Here is a 23896-nt window from a genome sequence, read left to right on the forward strand (position 1 = left end):
AGACTTCCATATTTGTGACTGAGCCGTATCTACTAAGGCATATTTGTCTTAATGAGTCTGTAAATTATCAAATATGATATATTAAATTCAATAGAGCCTTGAGGTTTAACGCAATTCCTTACATCCAGATTCCCTGCAACCTTGTCATCTGCTTCTGTTACACAGAATAACAGGTATACAATTTCAGAAAGACCTACCACCTTCAGACTGTCTTATCACACACTGCTAACACTTAGCCACGAGGCTGGAGAGAGCAGGAGGTCATGGTATAAAGGAATCAAAAGAGAAGCCTGAAGCTTTCATCCGAGATTTTGAGGAATAAAAACGAAGAAAAGGGAGAAATAAGGCTTGGGGGTGTACATAGATGATCTCAGATATACTTCAACCACCTTGTGAGCAGAAGGGAAGAATGAAGTGAGTGAGAGAGGATGCAGGGGGTTCCAAGGCAGACAGGTTCTTGCCCACTCCCCTAGACAGGGTTGCTGCTGCTGCTGCTAAGTCGCTTCAGTTGTGTCCGACTCTGTGTGACCCCACAGACGGCAGCCCACCAAGCTCCCCCATCCCTGGGATTCTCCAGGCAAGAACACTGGAGTGGGTTGCCATTGCCTTCTCCAATGCATGAAAGTGAAAAGTGAAAGTGAAGTCGCTCAGTTGTGTCCGACTCTTCGAGACCCCATGGACTGCAGCCTACCAGGTTCCTCCGCCCATGGGATTTTCCAGGCAGGAGTACTGGAGTGGGTTGCCATTGCCTTCTCTAGACAGGGCAGACTCACGCTAATCTACTTCGAACGCAGAATGGCCAAGAAGGCAGAGAACCACGGTCTAACAAAAAAGCTCTTCACATATCTGAGGCTCCTTCAGTACCCAAGTGGATGGCGCAAGTCAGCAGGCACCTGGATCACTGAACACCTGGTAACCCAATGGAAAAGGAGACTCACCCGAGAGCACAAACTGTGTACGGCAAAAATCAACAGGTAGTTGAACTTTTTAAAACTGCCAAATTCTGAAAATGAAAGCAGGCTCCTTGAAATTAAAAAGAACTCAAAACGTAAAGTCTAGACCAGGTACAGCAGAAGAAATAATGAATTGTCATGGAGTGCTGAGGAACTAGCCCAGAATGCAACAAACAGCAATAAGGAGATAAACAGTATGAAAGACAGGTTAGGAGACATGGTGGTTAACTGCAAGGATCCACATACGTTTAACAGACTTGCAGAAGCAGAGATCAGAGACGCTGGTAGGAAGGCAAAGGCATAATGGGTGAGAATTTTCCCAAACTGAAGTCATGAGTCTCCAGATGAAAAACTCACACCAAGGAACAAACTGGAAACAAAACAAAGCAAACATATACAATGAGACATAATAAAACTACAGAAAGTCAAAGAAAATGAAGAAAGTCATTAAAAGTTTCCAGAATTAAGAGATGGATTATTTTCAAAGAATTAACTTCTCACCAGAATCTGTAAACAGCAAACTCCAGAGAAATGTTCAGGAGTTGAGGAAAAGTGTCAGCCTAAAATTTTACACCCAGCTATCATTCAAGAGGAAAGGTAAAATGAAGATATGTCATAAATACTAAGAGAGTTTACTGCCAACAGAGTCTTTTTTTCAACAAGGATCTAAAACTAAAGGATCAAATTCAGCAATAAGAAAAGAGAATTGAGATGAAAGAAAAACGTATAAGAAAAAAGTATAAAATATATTGGCAAATCTATTAATTGTAGATACTAATATCTATTTCACGTGTGTTTAAAATATTTCAATAGAAGTCATAAACTAGTGTTGCCCTATAAAATTATAAAATGTAATTTTAGATTTTTGAATAGCCACATGAAGAAAGTAAAAAGACAAAGGTGAAACTAATTTTGATAATATATTTCATTTAGCTGAAGATACCTAAAACGTTATCATTTCAACATGCTATCAAGATTCAAATTATTAATCAGGTATGTGACAAACGTTCTTCACACTAAATCTTCAAATCCTGGCATGTATTTTACATTTACAGCACACTTCCACTCAAATGCCAAGTTTTCACTAGGAATCAGTTCATTCAGTTCAGTCGATCAGTCATGCCCAACTCTTTGCGACCCCATGAATTGCAGCACACCAGGCCTCCCTATCCATCACCAACTCCCGGAGTTCACTCAAACCCACGTCCATCGAGTCGGTGATACCATCTAGTCATCTCATCCTCTGTCGTCCCCTTCTCCTCCTGCCCCCAATCCCTCCCAGCATCAGAGTCTTTTCCAATGAGTCAACTCTTCACACGAGGTGGCCAAAGTACTGGAGCTTCAGCTTTAGCATCAGTCTCTCCAAAGAACACCCAGGGCTGATCTTCAGGATGGAATGGTTGGATCTCCTTGCAGTCCCAGGGACTCTCAAGAGTCTTCTCCAACACCACACTTCAAAATCATCAACTCTTTGGTGCTCAGCTTTCTTCACAGTCCAACTCTCACATCCATACATGACCACAGGAAAAACCATAGCCTCGACTAGACGGACCTTTGTTGGCAAAGTAATGTCTCTGCTTTTCAATATGCTATCTAGGTTGGTCATAACTTTTCTTCCAAGGAGTAAATAAGCGTCTTTTAATTTCATGGCTGCAGTCACCATGTGCAGTGATTTTGGAGCCCCAAAAAATAAAGTCTGACACTGTTTCCACTGTTTCCCCATCTATTTCCCATCAAGTGATGGGACCAGATGCCATGATCTTCGTTTTCTGAATGTTGAGCTTTAAGCCTACTTTTTCACTCTCCTCTTTCACTTTCATCAAGAGGCTCTTTAGTTCCTCTTCACTTTCTGCCATAAGGGTGGTGTCATCTGCATATCTGAGGTTATTGATATTTCTCCCAGCAATCTTGATTCCAGCTTGTGCCTCTTCCAGCCCAGCATTTCTCATGATGTACTCTGCATAGAAGTTAAATAAGCAGGGTGACAATATACAGCCTTGACAGACTCCTTTTCCTATTTGGAACCAGCCTGTTGTTCCATGTCCAGTTCTAACTGTTGCTTCCTGACCTGCATATCGGTTTCTCAAGAGGCAGGTGGTCTGGTATTCCCATCTCTTTCAGAATTTTCCACAGTTTATTGTGATCCACACAGTCAAAGGCTTTGGCATAGTCAATAAGGAATACCTGACCCATATTTAGAGGTCATAAACTTTATTGTATTTTCACATATCCAGGTTGTTGCAAACATGTTTAAAACCTTCTAATAACTGAATCGAATATCAGCTTTTAAATTTAAATTGATGAAATTAAAATTTTTAAACTTGGCTCATTCTTTCTCAGTGGCTAACAGCCTCGTGTAGTTAGTGGCTGCCATCCTGGGTGGCACAGGTCTAGACAATAACAACCATAAAAGATGAGAGGAGGGGGAACACAGCATCCCCATCTCCAGCATGGGAGGGTCCTGGTTTTGTTCTGGAGGATTATACAGACATAGAATCATTTAAGATCATACTAAAATAAAAATTTAAAGACAGGCATTATGTTTTTTAAGAAAATAAAAAAGAATCTATACACTTAAAAAATCAGGAGGGGTGAAATAAAGCAAATTTTACACATCAAAGACAGGAAAGAAAAGAGGAAAACACATGATAAATAGAAACCACAAAATAAGTCATTAGAAAAAGTCCACATATATTAGTTATCATAATATACCTAAACAAATTACACTCATTCATTATAATGTCAAATAACAAAAGAAATAGCATGCAATATGTGATTACTTGTAAATTTCAAAACATGCACAAATCAATATTATGGATTTATATATAACATACACATCATGAACATCTAAAATCATGACCTGCAAAGATATACAATCAATTCATGATCAAGGTTATCTTCAGGAAGGTTCACAAGGGAAGGGAACCAAGGGGGTGTTTTGAACTTAAACTTTATAACATTTTATTCTTAGAAAGATCTGAAGCAAAGAGGATAAAAAATGGTCAAATGTGTGAATTCTGAATGATGGGTAAATAGGCATGTTATATTATTTCCTGAATTTCTTTGTATTTAAAACTCCCAAAGTATTACCAATATTCAGGGGGAAGAAGGGTGGAAGTAAAGCCCAGGTGGCAGTGCCACATCTGCCAACACAAATTCCACAACTATTAGTGTTTCTTGTGTTTCTTACAAGTCTGGGCAGACACCACCTCTTCCTCTTCTGGCCAAAACATAATTCATAGTCATTTCATTTGTGCTGATATGAAGGAATCTGGAGTCGGGCAAGATGGGAAGCCAAGATCATTAGAAACATGAATTCAGAACTGTCCTCTTGAGCGGGCGTGGGAGGAGAGCTGGTGAAGGAAGCCAGAGTTCCTTCAGCAGCTGACCAACTTCACCGTCTCCACTCTCCCATCTTACAAAGATGCCAGAGTCCTGCATCTGAGGACACGAAAATGTACCGAAGGGGACAAAATCATACTTCCTTAAGACTGCAACAGGACGAGGAGTCCTTCTTGGGAAGCGAAGGAAATGAAATTTGGAATTTTCATTCTGCAGACCATCCATAGGAATCAACAGAACAAATGCCCACGTATTGAGATTCTCGTTGAATAAACAGCAGTTACTACTTTACTCAGGGGCTCTAACAGGGACCATCAGCCCAGCTTTCTCTCTCCAAACTCAGGAAGGTATCTGCAAAGATGAGAGAATCAGTATGCCCCTCAACAGCTGCTTGGAAACAGCGCTGGACGGTCCTAGCCTCCAAATTTGTCACTTCTGAGAAAAATACTGAGGGTGTGGCAGGAAGCTGGGAAGTATAGTACCTCCTGGTGCCATCTTTTTCCGCTGTGGAAGAAAGACAAGAGCTCGGGATTCTTAGCAACGAGTGCTGGACCTTGTGTTAAAGTTCCAAATAGTCTTCACGGGTAAGTGCAGGCTCTCGGAGTTTTCCTTCCAAGACATTAAGTGACAAGGGTTGTTTTCTAACTTAAGTGATTCACTGAGATCGTATAGTGTGTACACAATTCAAGTAACCATTAGCCAGCTGCCATAGAACAAATCCAGATTCAACTGCTGGATTATCTATGCTGATGCAGGAAAGTTGGGAGCAGATATAACTGCAAATAAACAATCACTTCTTTTCATCTAGGGAATGTATTACTTTGAGCGGACTCTTATTCAACTCGCTGGTCAGTATGTTTAAATTAGTACCATTTCTCTTTTAAAATTAATTTTTAAACATTTTCTTTTAAAACTAATTTACATTTTCTGTTACAAATCTAAAGCTGGAGAAAATAAAGCACTCCAATAGTGAGCTGGTTAGCAAAGAGGACACTTAAGGACAAAAATCCAAATAACCCACCCAGAGAAAGACTGAAATGTGTCTATAACTAAGTTTTCACTCTTCTGCTAAAATTGACACATAATTAAATTATTTAAGGCAGCATTAATTTCCGTCCACAAATAAGGGCACTGTCTGTGAAATTCTCATGAAGTTTTCCAAATAACACATATTTCCCTTAAACTCAAACATGCACGTATTTGACATACGAAACAGACTCTGAAAATTTTATTCAAAGCCATAAGGACCACTGTTTAACATCAGCATGGCAGTTTTTCATTCATTCTCTAAGTGTGTGTTTGAGATCTTCCAATACGGCCATTTCCTTCTCCAGATCTTCCCAACCCACGGATTGAACCTGGGTCTCCTGCACTGTAGGCAGACGCTTACTGTCTGAGCCACCAGGGAAGTCCAGCCACCAGGGAAGTCCAATACTGCCTTGCTTGTTAAAATAACCCTTAAAAAATCCAGTATCTGGGGATGAGAGGTCACATGCAAATGACCTTCGTTAATAATGAAACCAATGTCAAATTTCTTTCTTACTTCCTCCTTGGCTTATGTCTATTAATTTCATCAACTTCTATAAACCCAAATAGCTTGTTAAGGCCACGAGGCTAGTATGTCTTCCCAAAATAAAATCTTGTTGTTCACGATAAAAGTAATGGAGTAAGCACTCTGCTTTAAAAAGACTCTCGATGAACTGAAATAAACAGCAATTCTCTCTTTTCTGAGGGATACTTTTAAGGAAAGTATCTCATGGATTCCATTACAAAAGATAGCGGAAGGCAAAGAAAAAGCTGTGTTTAAGTACGCTCAGCAAAATTTTCTTTGTATGAATGTACATAATTTAAAAATGGAAATATATCATTAATACAAAATAACTTAAAAATTTTACGCAGCTCTTTGGTCTGAGCTGCCTTTTTCGGGAGAGTCACCTCTTCCCATGTTGGGTGAATGGGATGGTGCAGGAAGCTCCTGGCTGAGGCTGGAAGCCTGACCCCAACCTGGCTTGTATCTTATGTCCCTGGGCCTGAGTTTCTTCATGAGGAAGACCAAGAGGCTGGATCCAAAGATTTCACTCTCCTGACTTAGTAAGATACTCAAATATATACTAATCACACTATGGAGTGTATATCACAGGTCAGGTACTGAAGCCTTGGAAGGGATACGAGAAGAGACCCAGAGCAACCATCATCATCTCAACAAACACGGACTATACTGCACTCACGTGCGAGGCAGTGATCTAAATGAGTTAAAATCTCCTTCACCACAATCCTGTGAGGTGGGTAAAGAGCATCATATCCACTGTATGAATCAGGAACTGAAGCCAGAGAGGTTTAGGTAACTTGCCCGAGACAACACAGCTGGTAATCTCGCTGGTAAGTGTAAGAGCTGGGATTCTGACCAGGGGGACAGGCTCAGAGTTCATCCTCTCATCCACTACAGGCTCTAAGTGCTTTCTTCTGGCTTTGCTAGATTCAAAACTGGGTGCATATCTGGGACTTTAGGGCAGCAGAAGGGTTCCAGTCTGGGAAGTATCTTAACCCGTAGACCTGAGCAAGCAGCACATAATATGTAATGGAGTGTTTCCTCCTCTGCCTCATTTGTGCTGCTGCTGCTGTTAAGTCGCTTCAGTCATATCCGACTCTGTGAGACCCCATAGACGGCAGCCCAACAGGCTCCCCCATCCCTGGGATTCTCCAGGCAAGAACACTGGAGTGGGTTGCCAGTTCCTTCTCCAGTGCATGTAAGTGAAAAGTGAAAGTGAAGTCACTCAGTCGTGTCCGACTCTTAGCGACCCCACGGGCTGCAGCCTACCAGGCCCCTCCGTCCATGGGATTTGCCAGGCAAGAGTACTGGAGTGGGGCGCCATTGCCTTCTCCGTCTCATTTGTGGGCCTCAGAATAACATGGAGAACGCAATGGCAACCCATTCCAGTACTCTTGCCTGGAAAATCCCATGGACGGAGGAGCCTGGTAGGCGACAGTCCATGGGGTAGCAAAGAGTCAGACATGACTGAGCGACTTAACTTTTAGAATAACAAGAAACAATTTCCCATTAGAAATATGACATGTTAATTGCTTCCAAGTTCTGGCTATTTGCAGTGAACAATCGGGTGTATGTATCTTCCCAAATTACGGTTTTCTCTGGACATATGACCAAGAGTGGGACTGCCAGATCATATGGTAGCTCTGCTTTTAGTTTTTTAAGGAACTAAATGTCCATTTGAATGGATAAATATGTGGGGACTTCCCTAGTGTCCAGTGGCTAAGATTCCTCTCTCCCAGTGCAGGGGGCCCAGATTTGATTACTGGTCTGGGGAACTAGATCCCACGCACTGCAACCAAGAGTTCACAGGCCCTAACTGGAAATCCTGCATGTCACAACTAAGACCCGCAGAGCCAAATAAATAAAGACTTAAAAAAAAGAAGATGTGGTACAGAAATATACAATGGAATATTTCTCAACCATAAAAAGAATGGACAATGACATTTGCAGAAACATCGATAGAGATTATTACACTAAGTGAAATATCAGAGAAAAATATTGTATGACATCATTTATATGTGGAATCTGTAAAAATGATACAAATGAACTTATTTACAAAACAGAAACAGACTCAGAAACAAATTTACAGTAAACAAAGGGGAAAGGTGAGGGTGGGATGAATTAGGAGTTTGGGATTAACATATACACACTACTATATACATTAATAAAACAGATAAACAACAAGGACCTACTGTCTAGCACAAGGAACTTTATTCAATATTTTGTAATAAGCTATATAAGAAAAGAATCTGAAAAAGAATAGATATATGTACATGTATAACTGAATCACCTTGCTGGATACCTGTAACTAACACAATATTGTGAATCAACTATACTGAAACATAACCTATACTGCAAATAAATAAATAAAAATTTTAAAAAGACTAAACCTATCATAAAATAAAACAAGATAATTCTGAAAAAATGAAAATATTACATGTTAAGAGGCATATAAATTTACTATTCTAGGTTTTTAAATGTTCATATACATGGCTACAAGTACTTTTATCTTACTATTAAAAGTAAAGACAAAACACCAAATCATTTCTATCATTTTCATAGCACTTAATGTTTTTCTATGTACATTCAACTTGTTGCTGTATTTGATCATCTCAACAGCACTGAGATACACAGGGACTGTCTCAATATTCCCATTTTACAGATGAAGAAAAGAGGCTCAAAGAGGTCAAGCGACTTGGCCCCATTAAAGAGTCAGGGAGACGTGTGACCATTAAGAGGGGGAACAGTAAAATTAAAAACTGTAAATAAAAGAAGAGATAAAGGAAAGCAATGAAAAGTAGACATAAAAGATACAGTTCAGAAATGTATTCTACGCCATATATATGGAAGGTCAGAAGTCTTTCAAGCTTCACACTTAAGTCTTTGGTGTATTAACCTCCCACATACACTGGGTCTAGGACTCACAGCAACTTCCCACAAAGTAGAATTTAACTAATTGTGTCCAGTATTGTAAAAAGCCACAGTTTATACCCAAAAAGAGAAAGATAGAAAAGAAAAAAAAAAAACCACCTTTTGGGGTAAACTTTGTATTTATCTTTGGATGGGATCAAAATAATAAAGATACAATTTTAAAACAATGTCACTTCATACCTTTTAAAAATAACTTTTGTAATTACACATTAATCAGCTGGTAGTCCAGAACTCTGAAATAAAAATCCGTTCTGTTCTAGGTCCAACAGCTTTTCCAAGCTATGAGGCTTTCATTCTTTATTTGATGAATACCAAACACAAAAGCACCTGCTTGTTTTTTAAATCCAGTGCCTAAGCAATGGAGGCTTCATACACGTATTACAACGTGTCAATAGTACTGTGTAATATGCAAGTGTTCATGGGGCTCTCAGGTCTCTGAGACTCAGATTCCTCATCTGCAAAACTGGGCTAAAAATATATTCTACCATGTTGGGTTACTGGAGACATTAAATGAGATGGTGAATGCAAAGTTCTTAAACAGTCAATGGATGTTCCATATCGTGAGGCCAGTATTTTTTTTTTTAACTGTAGTATAGTTGTAAACTATACTTTGCAAAAGACCCTGAAGCCAGGAAAGATTGAAGGCGGGAGGAGAAGGGGACGAGAGAGGATGAGATGGTTGGATGGCATCACTGACTCGATGGACATGGGTTTGAGCAAGCTCTGGGAGTTGGTGATGGACAGCGAAGCCTGGCGTGCTGCAGTCCATGGGGTCACAAAGAGTCGGACACGACTGAGGGACTGAACTGAAACTGATGCAAGTGTATTTACATGTTTCTGGTGACAGGTGAATATCCCTGTTATCTGAAATATAACAACAAAGACAATATATCTTGGAAATAGTAAATCCACCAGTTGATGGTGGAATTAGAGAAAATATGAAGTTTTAGACTTTCAATACTCGAAGATGCCAAAACTTAGGGATGGAAACTTCACATAAATACCTTGCATAGGAGCCTGCAGTCCATTAGTTTCTGAAATACCCAGAAGGCTTCATGATAATGGGCATCTTTCAGAAGCCAGAGGTCTGGACCCTGAGGGCAGCCTTAGGCTGCAATCACAGATAATAATGACTTGTGGAGTAACTTCCTCTGACTGGTGCCTAGGAGCAATGGCATCAGCCTATATCTTAATAAAGACAACATTTTAAACAGATGGACACACATATTTACATAGCTTGAGTCCTTCTTGTTTCATTCAGTGGGCGCCTTTATTTAAATACCTATCACCGACTCAATGGACATGAATTTAAGCAAACTCCGGGAGCTAGTGAAGGGCAGGGAAACCTGTCACGCTGCAGTCCATGCAGTCGCAAAGAGTCGGACACGACTTAGAAACTGAACAACGACCACCACCTGAGATTACTAGAAATGAACGTGTACGGGAAGTACTGTGGCGTCACAGTTAGGCCAAAATGCTTGAGGGCTGGGGTGGAATTCCTAGTTCTGTCACTTCCAGCTGTGTGACCAGGGGAAATGCCTTCATCTGACTAAGTCCCCGTTTTCTCACTGTGTCTGGGGCTGAGACCAGCTGCAGGCTCCATGGTCTGGAAGCAGACCCGTCTCGGCCACCCCCTACCTCTGAAGATGTCATTGTGGAGAACACACCTGACCGGGTGCTTAGATGATTCAGGTTATTAATGCAAAGTGCTGGGAACAGTGCCTGAGTCATAGAAAGCTACCTAAATGTTATTTATTGTGGCTGTCAATATCATACTCTGTGAGACGAGGCCAGCCTTGCAGAACTGCAGGGAGAATAAAATGAAATAATATGAAATTACTCCATAATGCTTCCCACCCAGGTTTATTTCTAACAACTTCACATATTTCTATTTAAAAGAAGGTGCCTAATGACTATAAAGCACAAAGCTCAGCCAGGCATTCAATAAATGGCAGCTATTTAACTTTTAATGGTAATAAATATATGCATATGTTGTTACTGGTAAGTTTCTCTTGAAATATTAAATTTTGGAACCAATTTTGAGATTTAAAACCTTTTTCCTCTTCTTCCCTACTTCTGATTATGCATATCATTTACTTTCTGTGACTGAACAAGCATTTGCTTTGGGCAGATCTAAATGGCCCTGTTTTCTGGATATGCCCACAAGATATAAAAATACTGGACTCAATAAACACCTTGACCAAGGACCAATACATGATTCAATTGAACTCTTCTAAGAAGGCAGTGAAATGCACAATAAATGAGCAGCCAGTGGGGGGAAAAATTCAACATTTTGATTTGGTTTGTTATCTTCAACACTGATTTTGAAATTACTCAGGAGACTAATATCATATTTCAACACACTAGGTACTCTGAAAGCAGACAGCTTAAATGGTGTTTATGTCAGTCGCCATTTCCAAAGTGTAACCTGCAGGAAAGTGGAATATATTTAAACTTGGTGTAAACAAAGGCAGTGGTCTAGGGGAAAAAAATGTAGGAGAAGTGGATCACCTGATAACTGATTTGCCAAGGGAATTTTAATGTTATATGGCGATATTTTTAAGCATAATTTTTTCTGTGAGAAAAATCAACCATGTAAAAATGCACCAGATGAAAGCCTGTGTTCTCTTAAAAACACCACATTTGTTATCTGGTTGTTGAACACCGACTCCTATAATTGCAGTTAATTGGACATACAGGTGCGATCTATGTGCCACTGGTCCTCCTGTAAAATGAAAGCTGGATTACTACAAGGCTATTATTTCACTGCAATTCTCTTAACAATTAAAAATTATCATTCAGTATCCTATGATAAACCACAATGGAAAAAAATATATATATATTTCTATGTGTAAAGATAGATATATGCACATAAAACTGAATCACTTTGCTATATAGCAGAAATTAACAGAACACTATAAATCAACTACACATTCATTAAAAAAAAAATACCTGTCTCGCAATATGGAACATCTACTGACTGTTTCACACATGCTGGCCCTGTGCTAAGAACTTTGCATTCATCATCTCATTTAATGTCTGCAATAACCCAACAAGGTAGAATATATTTTTAGCCCAGTTTTGCAGATGAGTCTCAGAGACCTGAGAGGCTTACAGAGTTAAGCAACCTACCCTAAAACATACAGCTAGTAAACAGTAAAGCCAGGTCAAACTGGACGATCTCCCCAACAAAGACATGAAGTAATTCAAGTTACTACTTTCTTTTTTTGAAAACGATTCATTCATGCACTCGTTCAACAGTTATAGTACCTGTGCTAAGTGCTGTGGTGGGAATTAAAAAAAAGGCCAGAGCCATCAAACACTTCATGGTCAAGTGAAATTAGAAGGACTACAAAATTAATTCAAAATTAGGTAATCAAATAATATATGTCAATTTAGAAACATGGTCCTCACTTTTAAACATCAGAGGGTGGTTACAAGAAAAGCATGGGACCAGGAAGTCACAGAATCTTCACTAATGAGGGCACCTACTGTGCACAATCTAACCTCAACGGCTATTAATATAACAGGCCTTGAATTTACGTTTCTTCTACTTCAAAGAAAGCAAGACTTCACAGACCACCTCTATTAACAAACTAGCAATGATCCCCTTAAGATAAAAAAAAAAAAAAACAAAGTAACCCCCAACCCTTTTAACCAAACAACTTTTTGTCAGTGTTTTTTCTTTGGACATGCAGTCTGGCCAAACTTTTGAATGTTTAGAACTCATGGTTTTTCTTGTGGCTCATTATCATTTCTTGCCATGAATTATAAATACTGTCATATTTATATTACTTACCCTCTCAGACTGAAAGAGCCTTAAAAACAAGGGCCTTTACTCATTCATTTCAGAAAGAGTTTGTAATGTCAATAATTCACTTACTTCCCCAAGGTGATGGTACTCTGCATTAACATGATGCTTGATAAATGTTTATTTCACATGAAGTGAGTGAAGGGCTGAATAAAATGTATAACCCTGACGTTTTGGAGCCTTTACTCAAATATAGGTTTCATTTAAGTATCAACTCAATTAAACTCAGCAAGTATTTATGGATGGCATACTATGTGTCAGGCCCTTTCACATTCAGACTGGATAGCTCAAAATGGCACGTGTGCATGCTCAGTCGCTTCAGTTGTGTCTGACTCTTTCTGACCATATGGACTGTAACCCGCCAGTCTCTGTCCATGGGATTTTCCAGGCAAGAATACTGGAGTCGGTTGCCATTTCCTCCTCCAGGATATCTTCCCAACCCAGGGATAGAACCCATGTCTCCTGCATCTCCTGCACTGCAGGCAGATTCTTTACCGCTGAGCCACCGGGGAAGCCCAAACCAATTTAGAGATTCAATTCAAGCCCTATCAAAATCATGCCAGGCATGCTTGTAGGAATTTACAATCTGATTCAAAAACTTGTATGAAAGCCAAAACAATTTTGAAAAAGAATATAGTGAGAGACTGACATTACCAGTATCAAATCTTACTATACCATAGAAATCAAAATAATGTGGTATTAATATATGAATAAATATATAGATTATGAACACAATTCAAGAGCACAGACATCCAACCTTTACATTTATGATGAACTGATTTTCAACAAAGGTGCCTAGGCAATTCAGTGAAAAAGGATGGTCTTTTTAACAACTGGTGCTGTGATAAGTAGATATCCACATATACCAAAACAAAAATAATATAAAACTGAAACCCTTATCTCACACTATTTACAAATTTAACTCAAAATGGATCATAGACCTAAATATCAGAACTAAAATTATAAAACTTCTCGAAGTAAATATCTGTGACCTTAGATTAGGCAAAGATTTATTAGACAGGATATTAAACGGATTTCATCAAAATTAAAAAAACTTTTGTTCTTCCAAAGACATCAAGACAACATTTTTTAAAAAGCCACAGACTGGAAGGAAAGATCTATAAATCATTTATGATAAAGGACTTGTATCTAAATATATAAAGAACTCTTACAAATCAATAATAAGACGAAAATCCAATTTAAAAATGGGCAAAACATTTGAATAGACATTTCACCTAAGGTATCTATTATGCTAGTAAACACATGAAAAGATGCTCATCATCATTACTTATTACAGAAATGTAAATTAGGCTAATTAAAAAGCTATAACCAAAAAACCCCAACAATTAGCTATGAGCACAGATACAGAGAAAACTGGAACCCTCATGCACTGATGATACAATTACCATCAAAATCAGTTTGGAAGTTTCTTAAAACATTAAGGACAGACTTTCATATCACCTGTCAGTTCCACCCTTTGGAAACTTCCCAAGAGAAAATGAAAATATGTCCATGCAAGGACTTACATATAAATATTCATGACAGCATTACTTAAAACAATTCAAAATGAAAACAATTCAGATGTCTATTGACCTGTGAAAGGATAAACAGAAAGTCGAAAATTCATACAACGGACTACTATTAGGCAATAAAAAAGAATGGAGTATGGATACAAGCTACTCTGTGGATGGACCTCAAAATCACTGTGCTGAGTGAGAAAAACCAGACACAATTAGACTACATATTGTTTGATTCCTTTTATATAAAATTTCCAGAAAAAGCAAATCTATAGAGATAGTAATCAGTGGTTGCCTAGGACTGGGGGGGAGTAGGGACTATCTGCAAACCATGGAGAAGACCTTTCTGGAGTGATGGAAGTGGTTTAAAACTGGACTACAGAAATGTTATACAACTCTATAAATGTATTAAAAGTCACTGATTTGTATACTTTGTATAGATAAATGGACTCTATGGTAAGTACATCATACCTCAATAAAGCTTTTTTTTTTTTTAAGGAAATTACAGCCCCATCCATATTGCTTGAGAGTTGCTCAAGTGTCAGTGTCACTCAGCACTGCACAGTGACACAATCAATCTTTTTTTAAAAAAACAGACTTTTAAAAAATTCACATCTCATTATTCTTAATAATATACATGTATTTGACTTCTAGTTAAACTAAACATTTCCATGTATTGGGTTTGTTATTTTCTTTAAAGGATATACATCTATTTCATAAGGACATCTTTTCATCTTTTTTAAAGTAGCATGCTTTTTTCAGTGGTATGTGGTAGACATATTTTTTCCCAGTTTTTCATTAGTTTTAAAGTTTTGTTAACAGGGTTTTCTTTTTCTTTGCCATATGACATATTCATTTTCATGTAGTCAAATTTATCCGTATTTTCATTTACAGAGTCTGTCTCTGATGTTATAATACGCAATCTCCTTTTGAAAGATTAATCAGAAACCTTGAGTATTGTTAGGTAAGCATCCCCTGTTCCAAGACCAGCGTTACTAGGCCTTTCCAAGCTGGAGGCAAACGGACTTTTCTGCCTTAAACCTTTAGGGTAAGGATGGACTAGTGCTGACCCCCAAACTCCTGGGAAATTGTCTCATCAGAGAAAACTTCACATGTGATACACCTGACTTTTCCAGTAGTTCCAGTGATGAGGAACTGGAAAAATAAAAAGAAGGATGTGAAAACGTGCCCGCTGCTGCTAGTCATGCCAGGACCATGGCTAGAGGGCTCACTGGCTGAGGCCTCTTTGGAGACCATCAGGTCATTCCCTAACAACGTGATCACTGCATTCAACGTGATCAGGCATTCGTGGATGTCTGCCCGGAACAGTCTAGAACTCAGTCACTCACTGTCCCACCACCACCTGAGTCCAGGAACACTACCATTTTCCCTGCTGCTCCATCCACTATTAGTGGGTGGTCACTCCCTACCCATCAGGTAATGAATACAGGAAACACAACTTTATTTAAATCTCACTGACTCAGGAACACATGTAACACTAACTGAAGAACCCGTTACTCCTGAGTGCTATACTCATCGAAAAATACTACTGCAGTTCCAAAAACCACTTGCTTTCATGTAGCTATGACTACCATACAAAGATACAGAGAAAACTCATAAAGGTAAGAGAGGCTCAGGAGGTACTGCACAACACAGGGACTACAAATAATATTTTGCATTAACTGTAAATGGAACATAACCTTTATAACGATAAAAAATTTTTTTAATAATTGTATTTTAAAAAAGAAATGCCATAAAAACGTTTTATATTAATGTGGACACTATGGCCTTTAAGGCATATACATGAGGCCGGGTCATGTTAGATACAATCAGAAGAGGCTATTCAAATGCCTGAAAACACAAAATGACTGATTTTTTTTCTTTGTATATATGAGTCTCCCCCACACACATACACTTTCAAGACTGGCCCCAATTCAACCTCTTTCCTTATCTATCCTACAGTTTTTGGAATCTATACTATATATTCTGGGACCTGTATACAGGTTTAATATTATTTAATTGTTTTGTGCCCATTACTCATCAAATTAAACATAAGCTCCATGAGGGCAAACTTTGTATTCCTATGGCATTCAAGCAGTACTAGGGTTCCAGATGCTTCTACTGACTTTGTTAGTGCCATTTCTTCCTCTGCAGCCTCAACAGTGCTCATTAAATAACATTTCTTGATTTCTGGAAAAAGTTGAAAAACAGGGGCCAAGAAGGTTAAAAAAAAAAAAAAGTATTGTGAGGGCACTTTGAAAACTTACAATGTAAAACAGGCAGTGCTTTAGCTAAGAAAAATACCACGGAGTAGTATGTAAATGCTTTGGCAGATACCCCAGCTTTACAGATCTCGAAGAGCACAGCACAGATTGTCTCTAGTTCTCTTCTCTGCACCTAGGCAGGCTTTATCTAATGACTATAGTTTCCTATGTAAGTTTCAGGGAACCCCAGGGCTCCATGAGGCAGTTCCGGGGTTCTATGGGGCGGCATCAAGGTTTGCCTGGTGAACACAATGGCCATGGGAGCCACGTTTAATTTGTGGTTGCTCCTATCCAAGTAACAACCCAGGTCTTTGAGCCGTATGTATAAATGAAAAGAATTTCTATTAATCGAGGAGAGGTTTCCTATCTCGGAAGAAGACTGACACACAGGTGCCAACACACAGGTCGGCCCTTGGTCCCAGGATGCCTGGCTAGCTTCTTCTCTGCTTTCTAGGGAAATAAAACAATAATCAAAAGCCAGTTTCTCTACTGTTCTTCTGTTCTTCCCTTCTGTTCCCTTGAGAGAGGAGGGCAGTGAGAAAAAGTGAAGAGTAATGGTTTCACTAACTCTGACTCCTGGACAACAGGATTCCAGCACATGAGGATCTCTTATAATAAAGAATTTGTACAATCTATTTGTCTACATTTGTTAATAATTCCCAGAATGGAGATGATATCAACTCACTCTGGAACCCAGTTCTTGGTGACTCTACTAGAATTCCCAACCTCATCATTAAACCAAAGATAAAATGCCGAAAATGGTGGCATCATTCTAATGTCCTCATTGTAGTACTGGAAAAACCGTACTTTCATAATAATTAAGTTTAACTAATGAATCCGAAGTATTAGTACTCATCCATCTTCTCAGGCTGGGCGTTTCTTTGCATTTCAAATTCCTCTTCACCGCCCATGAGTGAGTAAATAAAGAGAATGAGTAAACAATGTCTGGAAGTAAGGCCTTTACCTACAGCATCTAATTAAACCTTTGGTACTAGTTATTGGTAGCTGACACCCTTAGGTAATTCCTGTCTTAAAGCCCCAGTTCAATGGCAGTACCACCATCTCTCAAGGAGTTCTGAGGTTCAAATAAGACGTTAAATCAAACTCCGCCCACAGTATGAGGCATATAGTATGTGCACAATAAACTCTTAGATTTTTTTTATAAACTTTTAATTATAATATTTATTTTTCCAAATGGAGGAGACAAGTTTTCCATCAACTTCTAAAGACAGATAAAAAGTCAAAAGCCTCTGTATTTTTAAAGCTTCAAGATTTTGAAAATGAGATCACTTACAAACACAAATCATTCCACCATCTTTAACTGATACAGCAACATACTATTTGCCTTTTTGCTTCCAATTTAATATCCTCACTGCTTAACACTGTTGGACACGCGAGGCCAGGCGGTGGGAGGGTGCAAAGTATTTTCTCAGCAACAGCCGCCACACTGCAGTTTCTCCTCGGGGTGAAAGAAAGCCTTCCCTCGCTTCCCTGGGACAATGACAAGTCGCAGCCGGACTCAAAGGGAAACGTGCGTCCCCGGTGCGAGTCACTTGGGTGTCCCGGGCCTGCGCGGAAGGGGACACATAATAGTCCTGCAGGAGGGACCCCAGGTCCCCCCTCCGCACCCAGGGGTGCGAGAGCACGCGGAGCCCGCCTTCCCGGACCGAGTGTGGGTTTGGGTCGCCGAATCGGACCCGGTGACCCCTGCCCTTTGCAAACACAGTTGCGCGCGCCCCCGGCGGCGTCCCGTTCCTGCGCAGGGCCAACTCCGCGAGTCCCCGCCGCCAACTGCACGCAGGTCCAGCCGCCCGGCCCTGCCCGACACTGGACTGGGTACATACGGGTCTGCAGCGGGGGCGGCAGCGGGGTGAGCACTATGTTAAAACATGGCTTTCCCTCTCCCGTGGCCTGAGCGCCTTCGCGGCGCACCGGCGTGGGCATGGCCCACAAGGGAATAACCCCGACATCTGCCCGACTTACTGGATTCATTTTCGATCTCCCTGTGCGTGTTACTTGTTACTCCTCCCCTCCGCCCGCTCCCCCCGCCCCCGGTCTCGCTGCTTTTTCCTGCACACTAACCTCAATCTGGCAGTTTTGGAAACAGAAAACTCCCTTTCTGGAAGCGGGGGGGTGCAAAGCGCTTTTGCGTCTTGTTCGAGGTAGAAACCATTCCGGCTAGAATGAGTTCGAAAAGAAAGGAAGTCGCGTCGCCGCAAAGAAAGTAACATCCAGAGATCAATGAGGACAGAGGGAGGCAGCAAGATCTGCAACAGGCACCTGAAAACAAGCCTGAAGGAGCAAAGAGAATCGCCGCCCCCGAGTTACTACCGAGTGCATTCCGCGCCATCCATAGCAATGGCAAGATCTGCTCTTCTCACAGTCTGAAGGCCTTTGAAATCTTTTGGGGGTAAGACTTACCTTTCTCTTCGGCATAATGACTGTATTCGTGCAGCTTAAAAGTAAAGCAACGGGCTGGAACTACTGGCACCGCCGCTGGATGCTGCCGCCGCCGCAGCTGCTCACGCGCAGGTCTTGGCGTAGCCCGGCCTCCGGGACCTCAACCTCGGCGGCTCCCTCCAGGGGCCCTCTACTCGCTGGTCTCCCCGCTCCTCCAATAGGGAGCCCCGGCAGCCGGCCGCGAGGCCCCATTGGCTGCGGCAACGTTCTAAATTCCACGAGGGCACGCCCACCTCCGCGCGCACGGTACGCGCTGTTGTAGTTTCCACTTCACCGAAAAATCTGCCTGGCGACTGAGCATGCCCAGTTCAACTAGTAACCCCCGCAAGCCACGGGATCCTGGAGTTTCATTGTTTTGTTGCTCCCTATTTGGATCGTTATCAGTAGGAAGTGTGGGCCTTCGTAAGAAGGAAAAAGAGTAAGGATGGACACATTAACTTTATAAGGTAAATGTATACGCGGCAAGCATTTTGTGTTTCCTGTAAAAGCTTGTAATGAGTGCTGTGTGGTGCAGAGCTTTGAAAGTGGGAAGGTACTCTGCTCTGAGACAGTCTGGCAGTCTCTAAGGGTCTCAGTTTCCCCTTCTAGATTTCTAGTGACAGTAAACCCTAAAACTGCTTAGGAATAATTTCCTAAAATCTGATTTCATATTGCTTACAAATTCAGTCACCAGCAAACTAAGCTTGAAGGTGAATAGGGTGTGTTTACTATGGAAATTAGAAAAGACTGAACAAGATCAGATAAGATTATTTTATTTTTTGAAACATATTTAAATGACAATTCAAATATGCACAATTTAATGTTTCTCAAAGTTTTGCAAGGCATCCAATGGATGCCTGGATTAAATATAAAATATATAAAATAAAATAGAAAGTATTTTAATATAAAATAAACACTCTGGATTTATTTTATGAAATTATTCTTATCCAGATACCATAACCAGTGATAAAACCTCAAAAGTAGAGAGAACTAGAGATCAGTTTCCTTCATAAACACAGACATGAAATCTTGAATAATATTTTAGTAAATTAAATAACTGTAAATGAAATGTAAATTTTAAAAATTGTGAATCACCTTTATGTTGAATACTTGGAATCTATATAATTTTCTACATCAGCTTTACCTCAATTAAAAAAAGTTCTTTTTAGGAAGTCAAATCCAGCAACATTTAAGAGGATAAGCCTTCATGACCAGTGAAGTTTATCCTGGGAATGCAAAATTAGTTTAACATCTGAAAGTCAATCAAAGTAGTTATTCTTTGAATAATAAATAGTAGTATTATAATAATAAAGTAGTATTCTTTATTAATAGAATAAAGGAAAGAAAAAACAGTTTTTCAACAGATACAGGAAAAGCACTGGTGAATGGTTAAACAAACTTTAGTAACTATATACAATAGAATACTACTCAACTTGATGAAGAGGAATAAAATATTCCTACCTGGATGAATGTCAAAAACAAAATGCTTTGTGAAAGAGGCAAGTATAAAAGACCATACTGAATAATTCCACTTACATGAAAATTTTTAAAGCAAAATTACACAGTTTTATAATCATGTTGGAAGGCAAAAGTTCACATTATAGGAAAACACTAATGAGACCTTACACTACAAATATGGCCAAATCCACTTTAGTTACACAAAGGCTACAAATATATATTAAATAGCATCATCAAGTAATTAATTTTAATGCTTGACATTTTTCTTTGTTAATTTTCACAATAATGAATTAGTATCCTAGAAAACTACAGAAGTGATCAATGACTTTCTTTTTTGTAATATCTTTAGGAACACATGGATTTTTGGGCATGGATATTTTTTTGGCATGCTTCAACCTGTAGCCATTATTACTTTTTTTGATACTCATATTGCTCCAATGTGAGAGACTTTTTTCAAATTACTACTTGTATACTTTTGACATGATCCCAATTGTTTTTGATAGACTCCTTATTTTCGGGTGTTCAGTGGATCACGATACACTCAAAAGAACTGAGATAAAACCAGTTCTTTGCTTCAGCACTGGATGAAATTTGTTTATAATTTTACCATGGCAAGTAATTTATAATGAAATTGTTTTGAAAGACAGTTAACTTGCAAAGTGCTTTTTATTTTTATTTTTTCAGTTAAAAATTTTTGTTTTGGCCGAACCACACAGCATGTAGGGTCTCAGTTCCCTGACCAGGGATCAAGCTCTGCATTGGAAGCACAGAGTCTTATCCACTGTACTGTCAGGGAAGTCCTTGCAAAGTGCATTTTAACCCAATGAAAACATTTTAAAATAAGGTATGTGTGGGAAGGATGCTGAGTAGCTCTTGAAATCTGGCTTGAATTGTTTTTCTTTATGGAGATAAAATGATGTCACAACAAAGGTGGGACTGGAGTGATTTCTTTTTCCCCCTCTGTGATGAAAAGTGATTCATGAAGTTGGCTGCTTTAGCTGATGTTTGTCAAGACTAACCACTCAACCAACAACAGCAAACACAATTGTGACTGTTTTTACTGCATATAATTAAATAGTGGAACTGGTTTATGGAATTCTCCAAGCCCGAATACTGGAGTGGATAGCCATTCAATGAAAATGAGCATTGCTAATTGGATAAAGAGGGTTGATTGTGGGGACCTTGGGTCCTTTGAGCCCCAGAATTCATTTCCAAGTGATGAGAATAATGGCTTTAGTTGTAAAAATAAATAACAGCATTGGTTCTTTTTACTTTGAAGGCCCTTGTACCTGCCTGAGCAGGATGTTAGGGAAGGAAGGCTCACCCTGTGCCTTCAATAGGCTTCACTGGCAGACCTAGGGGTGAGGAGGCAGGCAAGGAGGATAATTTTGCAGGTAGCTGCGATTCCAGATTAGGAGGTAAAGACAGCCAAGCAGAAGTGAGTATGCCCTCTGCAAGACAGTGAGAAGGCCAACCTGGTAAGAAGAGACTCCTTGGTTTATCAGTAAATTCCTTGACCAATCAACCTCTAAGACTGTAAAGTCTTCTCTGTAGGCTGTGGATGCTGTTTTAGCCAAGATAGACAAAGGATAAATGAAGGGGGTTACTGCCGGAGGAAGAAGGAAAAATGAGTGAACAGACCTCTTTTCCAATTCCAGCTCCTTTCCCCTTCTTTCCTTCCCATAATGGTTGGAATCTTACATGGACCCCAGCACTTTTCAAACACCAAGGTGAAACCATATGTGGTACCATGACTGTGATTAAAGAAGATAGGGGAGGGAGAAGGGAAAAGAAAAAAGGGCTGCTGCTGCTGCTGCTGCTAAGTCTCTTCAGTTGTGTCCGACTCTGTGCGACCCTAGAGACGGCAGCCCACCAGGCTCCCCGTCCCTGGGATTCTCCAGGCAAGAACACTGGAGTGGGTTGCCATTTCCTTCTCCAATGCATGAAAGTGAAAAGTAGAAAATACTAGACTGTATGTCACATGATAAAGGCAAGTCATGTTTTAGAAAGTGTTTCCATTTTCCATGTTTCCACATAAACACATGTCACACTTAGATACATACATGTGGAGTGTGTCTGTGTGTGTGTGTTCTAGGTTGTGACTTGAAATTTATTTTTAGGAGGGGTCTTGGTGAAAAACCTTGAAGCTACTGCACAGCCCTAATAAATATTCATTGGAAGGACTCATGCTGAAGCTGAAGCTCCAACACTTGGGCCACCTGATGTGAAGAGCCAACTCATTGGAAAAGACCCTGATGCTGGGAAGGATTAAAGGGAGAAGGAGAAGGGGATGACAGAGGATGAGATGGTTCAATGGCATCACTGACTCAATGGACATGAGTTTGAGCAAACTCCGGGAGATGGTGAAGGACAGGGAAGCCTGGCCTGCTGCAGTCCATGGGGTCGCAAAGAGCTGGGCACAGCTGAGTGAGTGAACAATCTTAGCCCTAATGAATCTTGTGGTTCTGGGGGCTCCAGCAATTTCTTCCTCTGGAGGAAAGATGCTTCATCTTCAAGTCTTGGAAACAAAATTTGAAAGGGAGGGGTCACCTCCTTTTTCTGTCCTTCCTTCCCTCTTTCAGGCAGGCACAGGCAGGTTTTGCTCGAAGTAATGGCAGCTGTGGAGAAATCAGAAGCAGAATCATATTTTGTTGCTCCTGACATCTCTAATTCCTGGATAAGTTACTGTTCTTCAGTAAATAGGCCAAAGAATTCCAGAAGTAAATGAACAAGAGGTGGCAAAAGAGTACTCCTTTGTTGGTGGTGGTGGTATTGTTATCAGTCAGGTCTCTAATTGGACTGAGTGCTTTTTTTTGAAGAGACCACAGTTTTTAGAAAGTAACTAGAACAGTCCATAGCTTCCCAGGTGATGCAGTGGTAAAGAACCCGCCTGCCAATGCCGGAGGTGCAAGAGACTCAAGCTCGATCCCCTGGAGTAGGAAAGGGCAACCTGCTCCAATATTCTTGCCTGGAAAATTCCAGGGACAGAGGAGCCTGGTGGGCAACAGTTCCTGGGTCACAAAGAGTTGGGAGTTCTTTGTGACGTCTGTGGGGTTCCGTCACTCTAACCCCAGTTTACTGAATCAGAATCTTTTATGGCTGGATTTGGGAACGTACGTTTCAAACAAGCTTCTTGTATTGTTTTTTATACTAGAATTTGAGAATTCTAGTCTGGGCCTGAATGCTGGTACTTAGACTGTATATCTGTGAAAGCCTCTAAAATTAACACACTTCCAAAGTAGGACCTTCATTCTGTGGGCGAAAGTTTCCCTGCCAGACCTCATCTTGTGCTCGGGCTTCATCCCTGCTCAGTTCCAGTTTTGCCAGGCACTACCTACTTTCTTCTCTAGTTGCAAGGAGAGTAAAAACGTCCCACCTTGAGATCTTAGAAAAGCATCTCATCCCAGCTTCCCAGGCAGCTCCTCAGCCTCTGGCAAGGTTAAATTCCGTGGCCTCGCACCCTGAAAGGGTACCCAACCTTAGCAAAACCCCACAAGCCATGCCTCCAAGGCTCTATTATTTCAGCATCTGGACAAGCACACCTTGTAACTGCATTAACGAGGAGGCCCAGGGTGTTCTGTGATCTTCCAACAGTAACCCCCTTTTTGTTTTCTCAGCCTTCAACAAATGTG

At 40.3% G+C, this 23896-nt stretch overlaps 1 protein-coding gene across 5 annotated transcripts in view; it reads right to left on the reverse strand.

The window, feature by feature from the left end:
• HMGN3 (high mobility group nucleosomal binding domain 3) overlaps positions 1–18952 on the reverse strand; it is a 36023-nt gene extending 17071 nt beyond the window's left edge. For all 5 annotated transcript variants that reach the window (XM_005896956.2, XM_070376231.1, XM_070376232.1 and 2 more), the window contains exon 1: positions 18789–18952. In XM_005896956.2, the coding sequence (XP_005897018.1) occupies positions 18789–18803 (15 nt within the window). In that variant the 5' untranslated portion in view covers positions 18804–18952. The remainder of the gene's footprint in view (positions 1–18788) is intronic.
• Between the last annotated feature and the right edge of the window lie 4944 nt (positions 18953–23896).

This window comes from Bos mutus, chromosome 9, assembly GCF_027580195.1.
Source record: "Bos mutus isolate GX-2022 chromosome 9, NWIPB_WYAK_1.1, whole genome shotgun sequence".
In the NCBI taxonomy this organism is placed as follows: Eukaryota; Metazoa; Chordata; class Mammalia; order Artiodactyla; family Bovidae; genus Bos; species Bos mutus.